This window comes from Eulemur rufifrons, chromosome 3 (assembly GCF_041146395.1).
Source record: "Eulemur rufifrons isolate Redbay chromosome 3, OSU_ERuf_1, whole genome shotgun sequence".
NCBI classification, from domain to species: domain Eukaryota; kingdom Metazoa; phylum Chordata; class Mammalia; order Primates; family Lemuridae; genus Eulemur; species Eulemur rufifrons.
Window position 1 is genome coordinate 91,802,457 of NC_090985.1, and position 18,805 is coordinate 91,821,261.

The following is an 18,805-nucleotide window of genomic DNA, read 5'->3' on the forward strand; positions in this document are numbered from 1 at the left end:
TGTCAATTGGTGTAGTCATTCTGGAGGACCTCTAGGCAGTGTGAACTGGAACTTACAATGCAAATACCTTTTGATCCAGCAATCACAGGTTTCTGAGTCTACCCAGAGGAACCTTCCTAGGAGAATGAAGAAGTCATACCACAGACACTTATTGATCCTCGTTTGAAATAGAGAAAAAAACTCGAAAACAGAAATGTCCACCAATGTGGAGATTGCTAAACTGTGGTATATCCACGTTCTGAAATACTATGCAGTATTAAAAATATGAGATATGAGGGGCCTTCAAAAAGTTCATGAAAAATGCTTGGAGTTTGAAATTTTTTGTGTGCCAAATAAAGTCAAAAAAATTGTTATAATATGTCTGAACAGGATCTAGTTTGAAGCACTAAGAAGGGTAAGACACCAGTTTCACAAAAGCCCCTGTCAGAGCAACATGAATTCTGCTAAAATCAAAGCAAGAACAAACATCAAATTTATGATGAAGGTTGGATAGAAGAATGGTGAAATCATTGTTGCTGTATGAAACATTTATGGGAACAATACCCCAAAGATATCAGCAATTTATACCAGTGGAAAACTTGTTTTGAGAAGGGATGAGACAATACTGAAGATGAAGCCTGCAGCAGCAGACCATCCACATCAATTTGTGAAGAAAAAATTAATCTTGTTCATGCCTTAATTGAAGAAGACTGATGATTAACAGCACAAACAAAAGCCACCACCGTAGACATCTCAAGTGGTTCTGCTTAAACAAATTTGACTGAAAAATTAAAGTTGAGCACACTTTTCACTGAATGGATACCAAAATCATCATGTCCAGAGCAGCTGCAGAGCTTTCAATGGAAATTTTAAACAAGTGGTATCAAGATCCTGAAGCATTTCTTTAAGGAATTGAAACAGGAGATAAAACAAGGCTTTACCAGTACTATCCTGATGACAAAGCACAACCAAAGCAGTGACTACCAAGAGCTGCCATTGCTCCAGTCAAAGCAAAAGCAGACCAGTCAAGAGCACAGGTCATGGCAATGGCTTGGGGGGATGCTCAAAGCATTTCCTTGTTGACTTTCTGGAAAGCCAAATAATGATAATATCTGCTTATTATGGGAGTATTTTCAGAAAGTTAATCAAAGCTTTAGCAGGAACATTCCCAGGAGAGCATCACCAGAGAGTCCTCCTTTACCATGACAATGCTCCTGCTCAATCCTCTCATCAAACAAGAGCAATTTTGTGAGAGTTTCAATGGGAAATCATCAGGCATCCACCTTACACTCCTGATTTGGCTCCTTCTGACTTCTTTTTGTTTCCCAATGTTAAATAATCTTCAAAGAGCACCCATTTTTCTTCAGCTAATAATGTTAAAAAGACTGCATTGACATGGTTAAATTCCCAGGACTCAGTTCTCCAGGGATGGACGAAATGGCTTTTACAAAAGTGTCTTGAACATGATGGAGCTTATGGTAAGAAATAAAGTTTATATTTTGTATTTTATGTTTTAATTACATATTTCCACAAACTTTTTGACATCCCCTTATATGTCTAGGCATACTGACATGGAAAGATGTGACATACAATATACTGTGGGCTGAAGTTTTGCCTTCCCAATCCCCAAATTCATATGTTGGAGGCCTAATCTCCATACCTCAGAATGTGACTATATTTGGTGACAGGATCTTTAAAGAGGTAATTAAGGTAAAATGAGGTCATGGTCCTATGGGTGGACCTTAATTCAATATGATTGGTGTCCTTATAAGAAGAGGAGATTAGGACACAGACAGACACACAGAGGGAAGACCCTGGAGAACACAGGGAGAAGATGGACATCTCCAAGCCAAGGATAAAGGCCCTGACTCCTTGATCTTGGACTGCCAGCCTCCAGAACTGTGAGAAAATAAACTTTCTATAGTTAAAGCTATCCAGTCTATGGTACTTTATCGCAGCTCTAGCAAACTATTGCACAATATTAGATGTTTTTTATGTGGGGAAAACAGAATGGAAGGGTCCACCCTGGCCTGATAAGAATGGTTACTACTGGAGAGGGACCAGGTTAGGGATGGTAGTCAAAGAGGATTTTAACCTCAAAAATAAGGTTTAATTTTTATAATGATAAAATATTCATATGTTATTTGTACATCAATTTATAAAAAAATCAATCCTCTTCCTTGGAATTCCATTGAATACACTACTCAGTGGCCTTCACCACCTGGATTGATCTGTCTTTGGAGCTTTATTCCATGCTGACTGCCACCCCCATGCCCTGGCCCACCTGCTTACCACACCAGACCATCCTGTCACTCTAATGCCTCCATGCCTTGGTCTCTGCCCTCTGCTTGGAATGCTGTTTCTGTTTTTTAAGTCTGGGTTGCTGATCTTTCTCCTTTAGAGCTCAGACCAAATGTCACCTGCTATTTTGTAAATACATTGCCAAAGTCTAACTTGGAAGATTTTCCCGAGGCACACTTCTCCGCTCTTTTGATGACTGATTCATATTTGTACCCCTGGTCCCTAATCAGTGCTGCAGGCTTGTAAATACTCAATAAATGGTTCCAAATGAATGAATGATAGGAACATTTTCTAGCAGGTTGCTTTTCCATCTAGTGTATCTCAAAGGTCCAACATTCTATTATGTATGTATTAACAAACTCCCTAGAGACCATGGCTATAATCATGACATGAGCCAGGTCTAACTATTCCTTTAACACATGGGGACAACTATATTTCTGGGCCAGCCAAGCCCCATTTGCTTTAAATTCCAGTCAAATCAGCTGAGAATGCATTGTAATTTATGTTATTCAAGTTCTGTGCTGATAAATGTCTTCGACTATGTAACCCACAATAGGCCCAAATCAAAAATCGCACAGACCTCTGACTGGGAGGCTCTGATAACCCAGGCCTTACCTTTTCATGGGCTTGGGTGAGCATTCTCTCTCCAGATTAGAGGATGTATGTTTCACATGCATTGCATTATAGGAGGTGTGAGTATAGTCATTTTCATCACTGTAGTCAGGACCAAGTAACGTCCGGGCCCAAGTTCCCATGTCATAGGGAGGAAGGGTTCCTCCAAATTCAGAGGGCAAAAATTCAGGGTGTATTAGCTGGTGAAGGCTGTTTAAATTGTTTCCATGCAGGAAAATCTGTAAAGAAAAACATTATTAGCAATAAAAAATCCAAAACATATGGCCAAGTATTTCATCTAATACACAATTTAGCAATGACAAATTGGATACACTGCTGGTGATCATAGTGTTTAAAGAGGCATGCATTTTGTGACTATAGCTTAGCCTTCATAAAATGTTAATTTATTGCTCAGAAAAGGGGCTAAGTTAGTAGTCATTAAAAATGAAGTTTATGAACAGAGTGAGGCCAAATTTACACATACAATCATCTCCTAATTATCCCTGCTGATGAAAGGACCAGTGATGCAGACCATCTAAAACCCCAGCCATGCCTGCATCCCAGACTGCTCCATTCCCCAACCTGTGTTTTCTGGCCCAATTGTCCCACCCTTCTCAGGCCTGGGCCGAGTTGTGGCTTCTTCCCAAATCTGTCCTCGTGATACCTGCCCATTCTAGTTCTCCTCACCCACCCTCCATTAACTCTGGTATCTGCTGATGTTTAAGTCTTGCTTCCCCACAGGGAGAGAATATCTAGGGAAAGAGATGGTGTCTTCTCACTTTTTAAAAACTCTTCTTAGCACCCAGGGTGATGTGGTTCAAGGTAGAAGCTTAATCCATTCTCATTCAGTGGAGTTGAAAACCATGGCCTGAGAATTTATTGCGGGATATTTTTGCAGCAATTTTCCATTTTTTTGTCTGGACTGGGGACGAATGCCCAAACAGGTCTGCATCTTCTGAGCATATAATAGATAATGATGGAAACTGGTCAAACAGGGGAGAAATCCCTCCTTCTACTACAGTTATTTTCAGACAAATCCACAAAGTGGATACGCCACAAGTCGATAATTAGCATTGACTGACTGCAATTTAGAAACTGGCTCTGAAAGATGATTTAAAGTGCATTTGGGTAATAACATCAGTTCTCACACATCGTTATGTTGCGGGCATGAAGTAATTATGTGTAACACATAAGCTGCACCCAAATAGAGGACCATCGATTATATATACATGCATGCACACACATACACACACATACCACAGTCAACCATGATGACACACAAATGTGATTTTAAAAATACTTAAATATAGGACCTTAATAATAAACAATTGCTACCTTATTCTATTGTATTGATTTTAGACATTCTTTAAAGATAAAAGGAACAAGAAGAGCTGATTCTTCACAAGACTACTGGAGTACTACAGAAAACAATGGACATTTTCTGATGGTTAGAGTTGGGTATGATTGAATTTTAATAAGAATTATATCTTTTAAGGAAATTCACTTTTTTTGGCTTTTACAAAACTTCTCAGGGGGTGCTGTCATATTTGAACACGCTGGAGCTAAATACCAACCCTGGCGTTTATAGAAAACATTTGTACCCACCCAAACAACACATCTAGTCGTTGAAGGACAAAGAGTGATATTGAGGCTAGCCCTCCCTCCAGGGGGTCTCGTGGGGTAGAGGAACACAAAAGCAGGAGGCTGGACCCTCCACCTGTCAGATTCTGTCCTATACCCAGAGCTCCAGAAACTCCCTCATATGACATGGCAGCAAGTGTCCCTTGTGGGAGAAATTCCCACTGGCTCTGTTCTAAGTAGAAAAATAAGCCACTGGAAAGCCTGAAGCCATATTGAGAACAGTCTAGAACATTTCTGTCCTTAGCACTATCCTGAGCCCCAGATGAATTGCAAAATGTCTCAGAATGTCTCTGCCCTTTAATGCTGGTGAGTTCTAATTCCTAGTTCCACACTTATTTGGGGACAAGGGAGCTATGCCTTCCATACCCTACTGCAATGTTCCCTAGGACTGGAGGCACGTGAGGTCTAGGAGTTAGGAACCTTGCAGGGCATGTGTGTGTGGGGGAGGGTCCCTCACATCATCAGTCCCCCCTGGATACTTGCAGTTCGTCCCTAGTGTTGGGTCCCCTGGGTGTCAGGGCATATGTAAGGTGTTGTAAGAAAGACCCTGGCCAGGAGGTAGTTGAAATCAGAAAGCCTAAAAAACAAGGCTGTAGCATTATTCATGGTAGCCAAGATATGGATGCAACATAAGTGCTCATCAACAGATGAATGGATAAAGAAAATGTGGGATATACACACAATGGAATACTATTCAGCCTTAAAGAAAAATGAAATTCTATCATTTTTGACAACATGGATGAACCTAGAGAACATGATGTTAAGCAAAGTAAGCCAGACACAGAAACACAAATAGTGCGTGATCCCACTTATATGTGTAATCTAAATGAGTTGAACTCACAGAAGTAGAGAGAAGGGTGGTTGCCAAGGGCTAGGGAGAGGGGGAAATGGAGAGATGTTGGTCAAAGGGTACAAAGTTTTGGTTATGAGGGATGAATAAATTCTGCAGATCTAATGTACAGCATGGTGACTATAGTTAATAACACTGTACTGTTTATTTGAAATTTGCTGAGAGTGGATCCTAAGTGTTCTTACCAGACACACACACACACACACACACACACACACATGAATCATAACTGTGTGAGGTGATGGATGTGTTAATTAGCCTGATTGTGGTAATCATCTCACGATGCATATGTATATAAAATATTACATTGTATACCATAAGTATCTGTAATTTTTATTTGTCAAATATACCTTAGTAATGTTGGGGAAAAAAAGAAAAAGGAACTAAATGACAAAAGGAAATCAAAGTCACTAAGTCTCTACTACATGAATGGCATCATGCTACATGCTTTTGTACGCTGTCTCATTAAAGTACCCCAACAACTCTGTGATGTGGGTGTCAGTTTACTCATTTTATAAATGAGGACATTGAGATTCAGAGTGGTTAAGGAATGTCCAGTTACTCAGCTAGTTAGAATGCCATGAAAAAGTCCAATTCTGATGGATGGAAGAGGCTGGCTTCTCAAATGCTATCAAATGATGTAATGAAGATTTCAAAAGCCATCTTCATAAGAGCATTATTATTTCCAATGAAGAATGCTTACCCAGCCTTACAGGTGATGGAGCTAGTGCTTATTCCCCAAAAGCCATGGGAGAGAAAAAAATTATAAACATTCTTTATAGCAATAATACACTTGCAGGACAAAATGCTAGCTATTAAAATATTCCATGAATAGGAGGCAGCTGGACCCAGTATTTCCCATAAGCATTTACAGTAAAATGGGCAGCTGGTATTTGCATGCCTTCAAAGTTTCCTTCAGTTTGTCACTGGGACTCTGCAAATAACCCAGTTCTACTGAATTATTGATTAAATCCAGGCCATTTGCAAACTCCAGCTGAGGCTCAAATGCTCAGGGGCTGCAGAAAAACCACAGTGAAAGATAAGGGAGAGAGAGAGAGAAAGAGAGAGAGAGAGGAGAGCACCATAATTGTCCCAGGCATTCCCCATTTGGAATTTACATGATGAGTTTGTTTTCATTACCCGTTTCCTGGTCTTATCTTTAAGGAATGGCTTGATAAGCGTGTACAGGGCATGAATGTACCAGGGCTGGTTGACAAAGTGGACTCCTCCAAAGCGGGCAGGAAAGCTGTCCTGGGGTGGAAAGAGAGAAATGCACAGCAATTAGTAAGCACTGCAGGTTAGGCTAGACCAGCACGAGCAAAACCTCAAAGAACAACCTGTTTCTTCTGGCTGGTAGAAGCTCTAGCTTCACGGTGGGGAAAGGAAGGAAACCTACTTCCAAGCTGTTAAGGTTTTGGTATTCACTTTGCCTCCCTTTGACGCCACAACTTAAAAATTGTGCACAGGTGCCAGGCCTGTCTTTTACAAATCACAACTGTGTGACTTCCTACGTGGCTCAGAAGCATGGGCAGCTGGACAGTGGGGGGAGTCTGAATTCTTTGTTGCATTGGGTAACCAAGGCTGCGGTTCCCACAGGCTCTGAGCACAAGATCTCTCTCTCTCTATCCCCATTTCCACTCTCCCCCTTCCACCCTCTCCACCGGCATTATCATGATAATAGTGGAACTTTCTGGGTGAGTGAGCACTAGCTGTGTAGGAAGTGGCTGGAAAAGGATTTCGAAGGATCTTAGGAGATAGGGCTCTGTGGAATCAACCAAGGTCTAATAATGTTTGCCCACAACTTTTTCACAGACTGTAGTATTAATATTCGCTCCTGCTTCACTGGGGGCACACAGTAAGTCCCAGGGAAAAAATACTTATTGATTGATGGTCTAGTCCGTCCCCTTAATTGAGGGAATGGGAACTTCCTTTGCTGCAGATCAATACATTTTGTAAATATCAGGAAGTAAGAGCATCTTAAAAAATGGTTCCGATTTTAGAATCCAGATCAGGGCATTGGAATCCATATCAGCTTAATTTTTAGATGCTGGGAAGCTATCTCAGTGCGAACTAGACCTAAAGAACAAGGGACCTTGGCCAGAAAGTCTGAGCTAGTCCCACAAGACCAGGTCCTGAGATCTCCTGATGAATGGCTTCAGCAGATTGGGTTCATCATTATTAATGGAATTAAAAGAGAAGGAGCATCCAAAGGCTGTTTGAATTGCCAAGTTCACTGTCAATCAATTTCACTGCAACAAACATCTTTGTAAAATGTTAGCAGGATCAGATGAAAGTGGAGGGAGTCAGGGTGTCTGAGCCAGTAGTTCAGGCAGCTAGCTGCTCCCTGCGGGTGTATGAAACGCCTTGCCCGGGTCTTTTTTAGTAACAAGGAAAGAGGGTTATTAACTTTTTTCAGAACCCTTTGAGTCTATAGGATCCCTAGGCGTCTTCCACGCTGAGACCTAGTTTCCAACGTAAGTACATGGAACTGTGCTTAAGGGTTGACATTAGAAAAACTTAAAATAATTTTTGCCTCTATCTAGACATTTTACAGGGTAGAAAGGAATTAAATATTTTGAAGGCTAAACAGGACAATTTATTTTTTGTTGTGTTTCTTTTATTTTTAAAAACTTAATGGAACCACCAAGTACAGGGGTAGATAAATTATTTATTCTAATTTGTACATTTGTCATGATCTCTCAGTACTCTAAATCTAATTTTAGAAATGTGAAAACTCTTAAAATGGTTATCTTTTTTCTTTTAAGTATAGTTCAGGATCTAAAAGTTCTTTGGTTCCTTAAAAATAAGAAAAGAGACCATTCCCCAAAGTTTTTTCTTTGGAGTAAGTGCTGTGCACTAGCCTCTTTGTTTTTGGGCCCTTTTCACACCTTATTCAGAAGTATAATTCATTATCTCAAACACTAAATGTGGGCTCTGAGGGGCTGCAGAAAAAGAACAAGAGTAAAGTCTTTATTTATAAAACCAAGGCTTCACTATCATTTTAGTAGGACCAATGAGAGGGTCCTAATTATTTCCATAGATGTCTATCACACTATACATTTCTAGGTTCACAGAGTGGAATAAAACTCTAAACAATACTTGAGAGACAGTAGACAGAAACCATAAAATATTAACCTTTTGAAAATATCTAGAGACTCTTAGTTTTTGTTTATGAAACTGCAATCATCAAAGACATCAAAAATTGTCTTCTGATTGTGGCAGGGGAGGTTGAAAGAAGAAATTATAGAGCTGAGCACCTGTTGTTTCTCCCTAGCTGGCCCTGGCTGATGAGTCCATCGGGTCGAAGGTGTGGGCTTTTCTAGCTCTCGTTCAAGTCAGCAAGTGAATGTGTGAAGATAAAGACATGCAAACCCTGTGCCTTGGAGGTCTGGGCTTGCATGAGAGTACAAACAGAATCACTTTTCTTCATGTCCCTTCTATAAAATTCAAATGAAAGGCCCTCCTGTCTAATACAGGCAACGTGCAAATGTTCTGATTATTCCCAAATAGGTCTGGCCATGTCATTAATAATAGTAACGTGTGTGTGTGTGTGTGTTGGGCAGAGGGGAAAATGAGGGAGGGGAAAATTAGCAAACACAACCCTCTTATGGTCAACACGTTATTGCTGGTTGCCTTTGCCTGATCACATTAGCTAATTGCAGAAAAGGAGAAGTTGTCAGTCACACAGAAGTCTCCCAGGACCCTAAGGGTATCCACTATGCTCTTAGAGGTACATTTTCAAGGGGCTGGAACAGACCTATCTCAAGATGGTAGGCCTTGATTCCATAACAGTGGAGCACCTTGTGTTTCAGAGTTCTTGGAGACTAGAGAGTATGTACCAAGACATACCCTAAGTTCAAGAAAATAGTATTAATTCTGTACATTTCATACATTTATCAATAAAAATATAACATCATTTCAAATTATAAACATATTTAAATCATAAAATGTGTCTGCTCCCCCAATTTTAAAATAATTGTTTCTTTACTACAACCCTAATATACAGTCTAGAAAAGTCAAAAATGAATAAAAACATTATTTTAAAAATTAGAAAACACAAGATTTAAAAAAAGAAAAATCACCTATAACCCTACTGCTAAAGACACACTCTTACTATTTCCTATCATTCAGGATGGGTTACGTAGTGTTATAGTAAACAGCCCCTGCTTTTTTTATCATTTAAAATGATAAAGATTGATTCCTTGCACACACTAAATGTCTCGTTTGATTTTCGTCCTTCCTGATTGATTTCTTGCTCCCACTGATGTCCTGCTCTCAGCCGGGAGTGCAGCCTCCCCCATCTGGAACGGTGCTGCTTGCCACAACCCAGGGAAACTATGTGGAAAAATCATACCTTAGGTCTTAATGTTGGTCCCCAAAGTGACATGCCTCGTCTGTCACATTTTACAGGTCAAACACACGCCTGATTTGTAGGGGCTCAGGAAGTAAAATTCTATCACGTGCCCAGTAAGAGGACCAAAAGTATTGGTGAATAGCACTCAGGGTTACCCAACTTTGCTAACCTATCGCTTCTCTTCCCTTCTATCCTTTCTAAATGGACCATTTCAAAAAACTTATACTTAATAACTATTCATTGATAAGGGTCAATATGTCTAACTTAATATATTGAATAATACAAATATAGAGTTTACAGAATAGAGTGGAAAACCAAAAACAACAGTTATTTAATGACATGTTTAGTGTCTTTAACTCTTCCCTAAACAATTAGTTCATGCCTTGAACCTCTTCAAGTCAGACATGTTTATGAGTGTCCACTACATGACAAACACTGTATTTGCCAAGAACTGCCACGGACCAGGATGCTCTGTGGTTTTGACCCTTTTCCTGCCTTCTCTAACCTGAGCTCTAACCATGCCCTATGTGGCTGAGGTCAGCAGCTTTCATTTTGTGGTGATCTCAATGTAAAGTTTTGACCTCTCAAAGAATACAGACCTTAAACTTCGATAAGCAGACTTTTTTTTTTTTTGCATTTTCAATAACTTACTAGTTGATTCATACTGCCATTTAATTCATGGTTTCAAACTCCACAGCACAGAAAGTGTTGTGGTTAGCTTACTCTCAGTTGTATGAGATAAAGTGAAGTTGAGTGTAGCCCAACTGTACTCAATTTTTAAATTTCTTATTTAAGTTTGCTTCATTCTTATCTTCTGATTTTGTATATTTTTAAATTCAAAGCACATCACTCTCTCCATAAAGCCCATGAGATTAGAGCAAGAGGCCATTGTTCAGCAATAAGGTGTCCCCTTGGGGGGCCTCACAGACACTCTTTTACTCTAATGATGGAGTTCTGCATGTACAGTGGCAACTGAGGGTCCCTGTAATGTATTTCAAGATCTTAGAATAAAATATTATTATGAAGTTTCTGTCTCCACAAAGATGGAGTAGACACACCTCTCCCTATTTCTTTGGCTGTGCACAGCTAAGCTTTGAATATTGTATATAAAATAAACATAAGAAGACTTTGAAGGTGGAGAGAAGGCAGCAAAGCCAGGAGCTTGGGGATCCAAAGAAGGACATGGTAGAGGGTTCCCTGGGTTTCCTTTTTTTGTTCCATATATACCAGATTTGGGGCAGAGGAAGGCAGTACCCTGGAAACACCAACTGGTGTAGAAAAAAATTTTTTTAAAAACCTCCCAAAAGGCTACCCTTTAATCAAATGATCTGTTAAGGGTCAACATAAGTAAGAAATATTTAAGACAATTATATTGTAAATTGGGGGGTGGGTGGAAGGTATGCAAAGGGAGTTAAGGTTTCTATACTTCACTTGAAATGTCAACATGAAAAGAGTGGGATAAGTTATGAATGTATAATGTAATACCTAGAGTGGTCACTAAAATACTAGACAGTAGATATAGTTAATAGCATTATAGATAAAATCAAAAAAATAGAACACTGAAAAGAAGTGTTAATATAAGTAACGCAGAGGAAGGTAGGAAAGAGAAACCAGAGAAATGCAAAATGGAAAAAACAGATAGAAAGGAAAGAAATAAAATGGCATACATAAGCTTAACATATCAATAATTAATTTGAACATAAATGGTCTAAATACACCAATTAAAATAAAGAGGTTGGCAGAGTAAATTAGAAAACATCATCCACTATATATGCTGTCTACAAGAAATTCACTTCAAATATAACTATATGGGCTGTACCATATATGAAGCAAAAGTTAATAGAACAGAAAAGAGAAATAGACAAGTCCACAATTATTGTTGGAGACTTCAATATCACTCTCTCAACAACTGGTAGACTTTAAGACAGAAAATCAGCCAGGATATAGAATAACTCAAAAACACTATTAATCAGTAGAGTTCAATTGATATTTATAAAATACTCTGCCCGACAGCAGAATACACTTTTTTTCAAGTGCCCATAGAACATACACCAAGACAGACCATACCTAAGCCATAAAACAAACCTCAACAAATTTTTTTAAAAAATGAAGTAATACATTATTTTCTCTGTTCACAATGGAACCAAAATAAAAATCAAAAACAGAAAGATAACAGGAAAATCTCTAAACATTTGGAAACTAAACCACATAATTCTAAATAACACAGAGAGGGGTCAAATGAGAAATCTTCAGAGAAATTAAAAAAAAAAATACATGGAACTAAATAGAAATGAAAATAGGATAGATACTACGATTCGAATGCTTGCCCCCTTTGAAACTCATGCTGAAACTTAATCCTGAACATGGCAGTATTGAGAGGTGGGACCTTTAAGAGGTTATTGGGTCATAGGATCTCTGCCTTCAGGAATAGATTTATCTATTCATGGAATAATGGATTAATGGGTTAATAGACTGATAAGTTATCATGGGAGTGGGACTGGGGGCTTTATAAAAAGAGGAAGAGAAACCTGAACTAGCACACCTAGCCCCCTTGACATGTGATGCCTGCACCTCAGGACTCTGAAGAAACAAAAACAGTACCAAAAACCAAAATTACATATCCATATCATTCATGAATACATAGGCAAAAATGCCTAACAAACTATTAGCAAATAGAATTCAACAATATTTAAAAGGAATTATAGGCTATGATCGAGTGGGTTTATTCCAGAGATGCAAGGTTGGTTCCATATTTTAAAAATCAATGAATGTAATTGTTTTAATCACATTTTCTAGTTTCTGTATTTGATGCTTTAACATCTGGGGTCTTCTTGGTGGGGAAGGGGCTGTCCTACCTAGGGTTAGTTGATTCTTAGAGATAACAAAGGACTGGCCTGGTCACACTCCTTTCACATGCAAACTGACCAATCTAACACCTCTACCCCCAACAACCTCCTTTGGGCATTTACACTCTGGGCCAAAGATTCCCCTGTCCTAATCACCCCAGGGCCGGGTACCCTATGCCTAGTTTACTGAAATTATTCAAACTAGCCCATCCTAAATCTGCTTAGCCTCCTTTCCCTGCTTTGCCCATTTCTTCCCATGAAACCCACAATAAAGGCTCTTGTCTAAGTTCTCGCCTCACTCTCTCTGTCTCCTGACTTATCTCAGGAGTTCTTCAAGTGGCCCCTCTGAGGCATGGCATGCTTCCTGCTCCTAGGGATCTGTAGGTATAACAAACTTCTTTCACGGCAGTTATTTCCATGTCTGCATGTCTCATCATACCTGATTAGAAAAATCCCCTAACAACAGTCATTTATCATATTAACAGTATTAATAATATTAACAATAGTAATTCATCATATTAACAGGTCAAATAAGAAAAATTGCATGATCATATCAACTGATGGAGAAAAAAGCATTTGACAAAATTCAATTCCCATTTATGATTTAAAAAGACCTTTCAGAAAAATAGAAATTGAGACAAACTTTCTCAACTTGATATAAAAATATCTGCCAAAAATCTACATCTAATGTTATAGTTTATGGTACTTTTCCCTAAGAATAGAAACAAGGCAAGTGTATCTGATCTCATCACTCTTATTTAACACAACGCTGGAAGCTCTAGCCATAGCAATATGACCAGAAAAGGAGCTAAAATGCCTACAGATTGAAAGGGAAGAAATAAACCTGTCTCTATTTGCAGATAATGTGATTGTCTATATAGAAAATCCCAAGGAATCTACAAAAAAACCTTCCTAAAAGTAATCAATGAGTTTATCAATGTTACAAGATACAAGATAAACATACAAAAATCAATTGTATTTCTTTATACTAACAACAAACATGGAGAAATCAAGATTAAAAATACATTATCATTTACAGTTGCTCAAAATGTTAAATACTTAAGTGTAAATCTAACAGAACACATTCAGAATTTATATGCTGAAAATTACACAATGCTGACGAAAGAAATCAAAAAAGATCTAAATAAATGGATAGACATATTATGTTTGTGGATTGTAAGACAACACATTCCCCTCAAATTGATAGACAGGTTTAATGCAATATCTGACAAAATGTAAGTAATATGTTTTTGCAGATATTGACAGAATTGTTTTAAAATTCATATGGAAAGGCATAGGCCCTAGAATAGCTAAAACAATTTTGAAAAAGGATAAAGTGGAAGGCATAATTCTACTAAATTTCAAGGCTTACTATATAGTTATAATAATCAAGATTGTGTGGCATTGGTGGCGGGAAAGATGAATACATGAAGGAAACAGAAAAGAGAACCCAGAAATAGAGCATCTTCAAGATTGAGAGCTAAGCAAAGAATTCTTAGATTTGACTCCAAAAGCATGACCTATACAACAAACAAAAAATAATAAATTGATACTGTAAAAATTAGAAAGTTTTGCTCTGTGAAAGTTCATGTGAATTGGATGAAAAGAGAAACTACAGACTGAGAGAAAATATTTGCAACCTACGTATCCAACAAAGGACTAGTATCTAGAATACATGATGAGTTCTCAAACATGACAGCATGAAAACAAGCAATCCTATTAGAATATGGGCAAAAGATATGAAGGGACATTTTACTGAAGAAAATATACAGATGTCAAATAAGCACATGAGAAGATGTGGAGAAACTGGATTACTCATATATTGATGGTGGGAATGTAATATGGTATAGCCACTCTGGAAGACAATTTGGTGGTTTTCTAAAAAACTAAACATACAAGTGCCATATGACCTAGCATTTACACTCCTGAGCATTTATCTCAGAGAAGTAAAAACTGAATATTCCCACAAAAACTGGTGCACAGACTATCGTAGCAGCTCTATTTATAATCACTAACAAATGGAAACAACCCACATGTCCTTCCTTCAACAAGTTAATGGTTAAATAAACTGGTGCATTGATATTACGGAATACTAGTCAACAATAAAAAGGAACAAACTATTGATGTATGTAGAATTCGGGGTTGAAAGGAGAATTTTGCTGAGTGAAAAAAGCAAATTGCACAAAGTTACATACTGTATAATTCCATTTATGCGACATTCTTAAAATGACAAAATTATAGAAACAGAACAGATTAGCAGCTGCCAGGGGTTAAGGAGTGGGTAGGGCTGAGGGAAGTGTATGGCTATGAAGGGTGCCAGGAGCCATCCTTGTGGTGATGGAATGTCCTGTATCTCGAAATACAAAAGAAGACTGGTCTTTTCTGTCATATAGGAATGTTAAAAAAACAAACAAAAAATGCCATGGCAAATTACAAGGTACAGGATACATTTCGGGACATTCTGTCTAAGGGGTTCTTTATTTTCCTTGGGAGTCCTGGACAGTGTTAAGTGATCCTTGCAATCCATTAGAAGTGCACTTCATTTTTTTTAATGAGCACTTTGTTTGCACTTCATTTTCACACTGGCACGAGGCAAGCAGAGTCTTGTTTTGTGTTTGATCAGAATTTAAGAGCAACACAAGCCAGGCAAAAGTATTTCCTCTCTCTTTCTTTGACAATCAGATACAGATGTTACTGGTGGCAGTTGGTTCAGTTTCGTGCTAGATAATGAAGCACTTACTAGTTTTATTTTCTAAGATTTGTGATGCCTGCAGGCTAACATACTTCATAACAGGGTTCAAAACATACCTGAACTAAAAAATCGCATTGCCTTGGGAAGTTTAGGGAGCTTCTTTCACATTGGCTGCCCTGTCTAACTCTCATCTGTCCTCGCCTCTTCCTCCTTCTCTTATGTGAAAACTGGAACAGGACCACTCAGAATTGCAAATACAATCAACTCCCCCCATCTACTAAGATCCCTCTGAAAAACATGAAGAAGAAAAGGGAGGGGTTGACACAGGAGTTGTCTTTTAAACCTTCTGCCTCTTTCCCCTTAGTCTAGAGGAAGACTATCCCTCAGGGTTTGGCAGATGCACCCATTCATTCATTTAACTGCTTGTATGTAGATCTGCAGGCGGTGTAAGCACACAGCAAGAAATTAGGCTTTATCTATTCAGTTCATTTTTGTCCTACCAATGACACTGATTTCTCACATCAAAGCAAGCAGAAAAAAACATTTTCAGCAGCATAAATGGGCTTCACTGATGCAAAAGAGCCTACTAAAAATGCTATATTTTATGGTGATGGGTTTCTCTCATACCACATGGCAGTCATTAGTGTGGAAGTCGCATATCCACCCACCTATTTGCAAGAAAATGGAGAGCTCATGCAATAGCAGCTACATAGCAAATGCTTTTTCGTTACATTGGTAGCAAGCATGAGAGAGAAGAGAATGTGCTCATTAGGGAGGGAGCTGGGCAACTCTCCTCCGTATCATAATAGGCAACGGATTTTCTTAGAATAAAGGCTCCTAGAAGGCACTGTGACTTCTGAGAAGCTGTGCCAACCCAGTGTTCTCCTGAGGTTAGGAAGGTCTTGGGTTTATTCTGCGGGTTCAGATCGGGGCATGCTGGAAAGTAAAAGTTTTCTCTACAGACCCTAGAACAGTTCTAACTCTTTGGCAATTTTCCTAACCATATTGAACAAAACTGGCCTTCTGCCAAGCTGGCCCAGCCCAGCACATCCAGCACTAAACATTTCCTCTCTGCAACCTAAACAATATCCCTTGACCATGTCTTTTATATTCAACTCTGTTCAGCACTGCAACAAACAGTTATTGAGATCCTCTTATGAGTAAAATGCAGGTATATGCAAGACACACCCCTTGTCCTCAATCAGTTCATTGTCCAGTGGGAGAGACAGGGGAATGACAATGCTTTGTTTGAGGGAAAAACTTGGGATTCAGGGTTTTGTTTTTGTGATTTATGGCAGTTCCTTAGGGCACAGCTAATAGATGGCTTAGATAACCGGAAGTGAAGATCAGGGGAAGGCTGCATGTCCTTCAGAGGCCGAATAAAGTAGTTGTATATAAAAAAGAGTTAGCAAAAGATTTGGTGATAAAGAAGTAAATGTGACTATGCTTGACAAGCTTCAAGGATTGATCTGCCACCAGGCGTCCCAATATTTTACTCAGTCCCACTTTTTTCTAAGGTAAAGCTTATAGATGATCTCTATTTAAAAAAATAAATAAAAGAAGGAAAGGAGGAAAAGAAATAGATGAAAAATCGTCTTGTCATGCATACCTGTCAAATTTCTGCCAAGGCAACTGATAATGTGACTATACATTTAAAGAATATCTTGATTACACTGTTATCTGCCTCACTCCGGGTAAGAAATCCTTTAGTATCAAGAAAACTAAGATAATCTCAATGGCTACTTTTACTTCCTACTTAATAGAGCTCCAAATAGGAGTACTGCATCCTTTCCTGGCTCTGGCAATCCCACGGCTGCCCAGGGAAGATAACCAAGGAGGTGACTGCTACCAGGACTGTGAGGAGAGAAGGGGTGGAATACAAATCTGTGCAGCCTGGTCACTCTGAGTCAGCAGAGATGAGCTTGAGCAAGGAAAACTTAATTTGCTATAAAAATCACTTCCAGCTTCTCTAACCGCAGTAACCTTAAAAGGGTTTATATTTGACTATTAAATAGCAAATACATTATGGTTAGTAGACAATACTTCATCTTCATTGAAGTTTCCCTCAGGGACCCTAAGTGGTTAATAGATGATTGTTGCTCATTATTTAAAAGCCAATTCATGGAGAAACCCAGATCGTTTGAATCACTGATTTGCGGAGGAAATCGATGCCAGAAGCGACAGTGTGCTTCATATGATGCAACCTGCCAATTGGTGCTTAAACTTGCAAAATCACGGTGTCTCCTGGAGAAGGAAGCATGACAGAAGGAGCAGCCAAGTCATTCAAAGCAAACCTTTTTTGGCAGATGTTAAACTTTTAACCACACAAATATTTTTGGTCTGTAACCAAGTTTGCAATAAGCATGGGTAACAATATTTTAAAGTTTTAATAGGTATAATTTAAGAGAAAACATTAAAATCAATAAAGATAATTTAACAGCTAAGAATTCTTGGGCACTTAGTATGCATCAGGAACTGTGCTAAGTACTTTCATATGTGTCGTTTCATGTAACATTCACGACAATTTAATGTAGGTACCATTATTATATTATCTATACTATCCCAGGTTTACAGATGAGAAACCATCGCCTTACTTAGAAGGGTTAAAAATTTGTCCAAATACGCACATCAGGCCGGGCGCGGTGGCTCACGCCTGTAATCCTAGCACTCTGGGAGGCCGAGGCGGGTGGATTGCTCAAGGTCAGGAGTTCGAGACCAGCCTGAGCGAGACCCCGTCTCTACTAAAAATAGAAAGACATTATATGGACACCTAAAAATCTATATATAGAAAAAATTAGCCGGGCATAGTGGCGCATGCCTGTAGTCCCAGCTACTCGGGAGGCTGAGGCAGTAGGATCGCTTAAGCCCAGGAGTTTGAGGTTGCTGTGAGCTAAGCTGATGCCACGGCACTCACTCTAGCCTGGGCAACAAAGTGAGACTCTGTCTCAACAACAACAAAAAAAAAAAAAAAAAAAAAAAAAAAACAAATACGCACATCAGTTAAGAGGGTGAGTAGAATTTGAATCCAGACCTGTCAGATCTTACAGTCCAAACGCTTAACTCCTCTACTAGGTTGCTCTACTATTGGCTCATTTAAACTCTATAAATTGGTAAAATTTCGACTGTTGACCATCTTCAAGGGGGCTTTTAAGGATACGTATGCCTACTAATTCAGATAAAACAATGAACATTTTATAAACGTACATCTCAAATCCAGATTAAAATTCCTATTCTTGTTTTAACTGCATGTGCTTGACATGACTTTGACGAGACCACCATGGTTTGAAAGCCCTGTCATTTAAAGAGAGTTAAAGTTGTTATTATATTAGAAAAGAATGAGCAAGCATTCTTAATAAGCACTCTGGAAGTATTACAGATGAACGTGCATGTCTCCATATTGGTGCTGCCTAACTGGGAAACAATGTACTTATTATGATACAGATATATTCATGTTAACAAGGCCTTATTCTGCAGGAGATTTGAGTCAGCTGTGAATTTTCATATATTGAGTATATTTCATGCTCTAATCA

The 18,805-nt window shown here is 38.7% G+C and overlaps 1 protein-coding gene across 1 annotated transcript in view; it reads right to left on the bottom strand.

Moving 5' to 3' along the window:
• Nucleotides 1–18,805, bottom strand: part of CLVS1 (clavesin 1) — a 191,508-nt gene that overhangs the window by 30,355 nt on the left and 142,348 nt on the right. The window contains exons 4-5 of the mRNA XM_069465575.1: nucleotides 6,524–6,634; nucleotides 2,896–3,131 (exon numbers count right to left, since the gene is read on the bottom strand). Coding sequence (XP_069321676.1) covers nucleotides 2,896–3,131; nucleotides 6,524–6,634 — 347 coding nt within the window. The remainder of the gene's footprint in view (nucleotides 1–2,895; nucleotides 3,132–6,523; nucleotides 6,635–18,805) is intronic.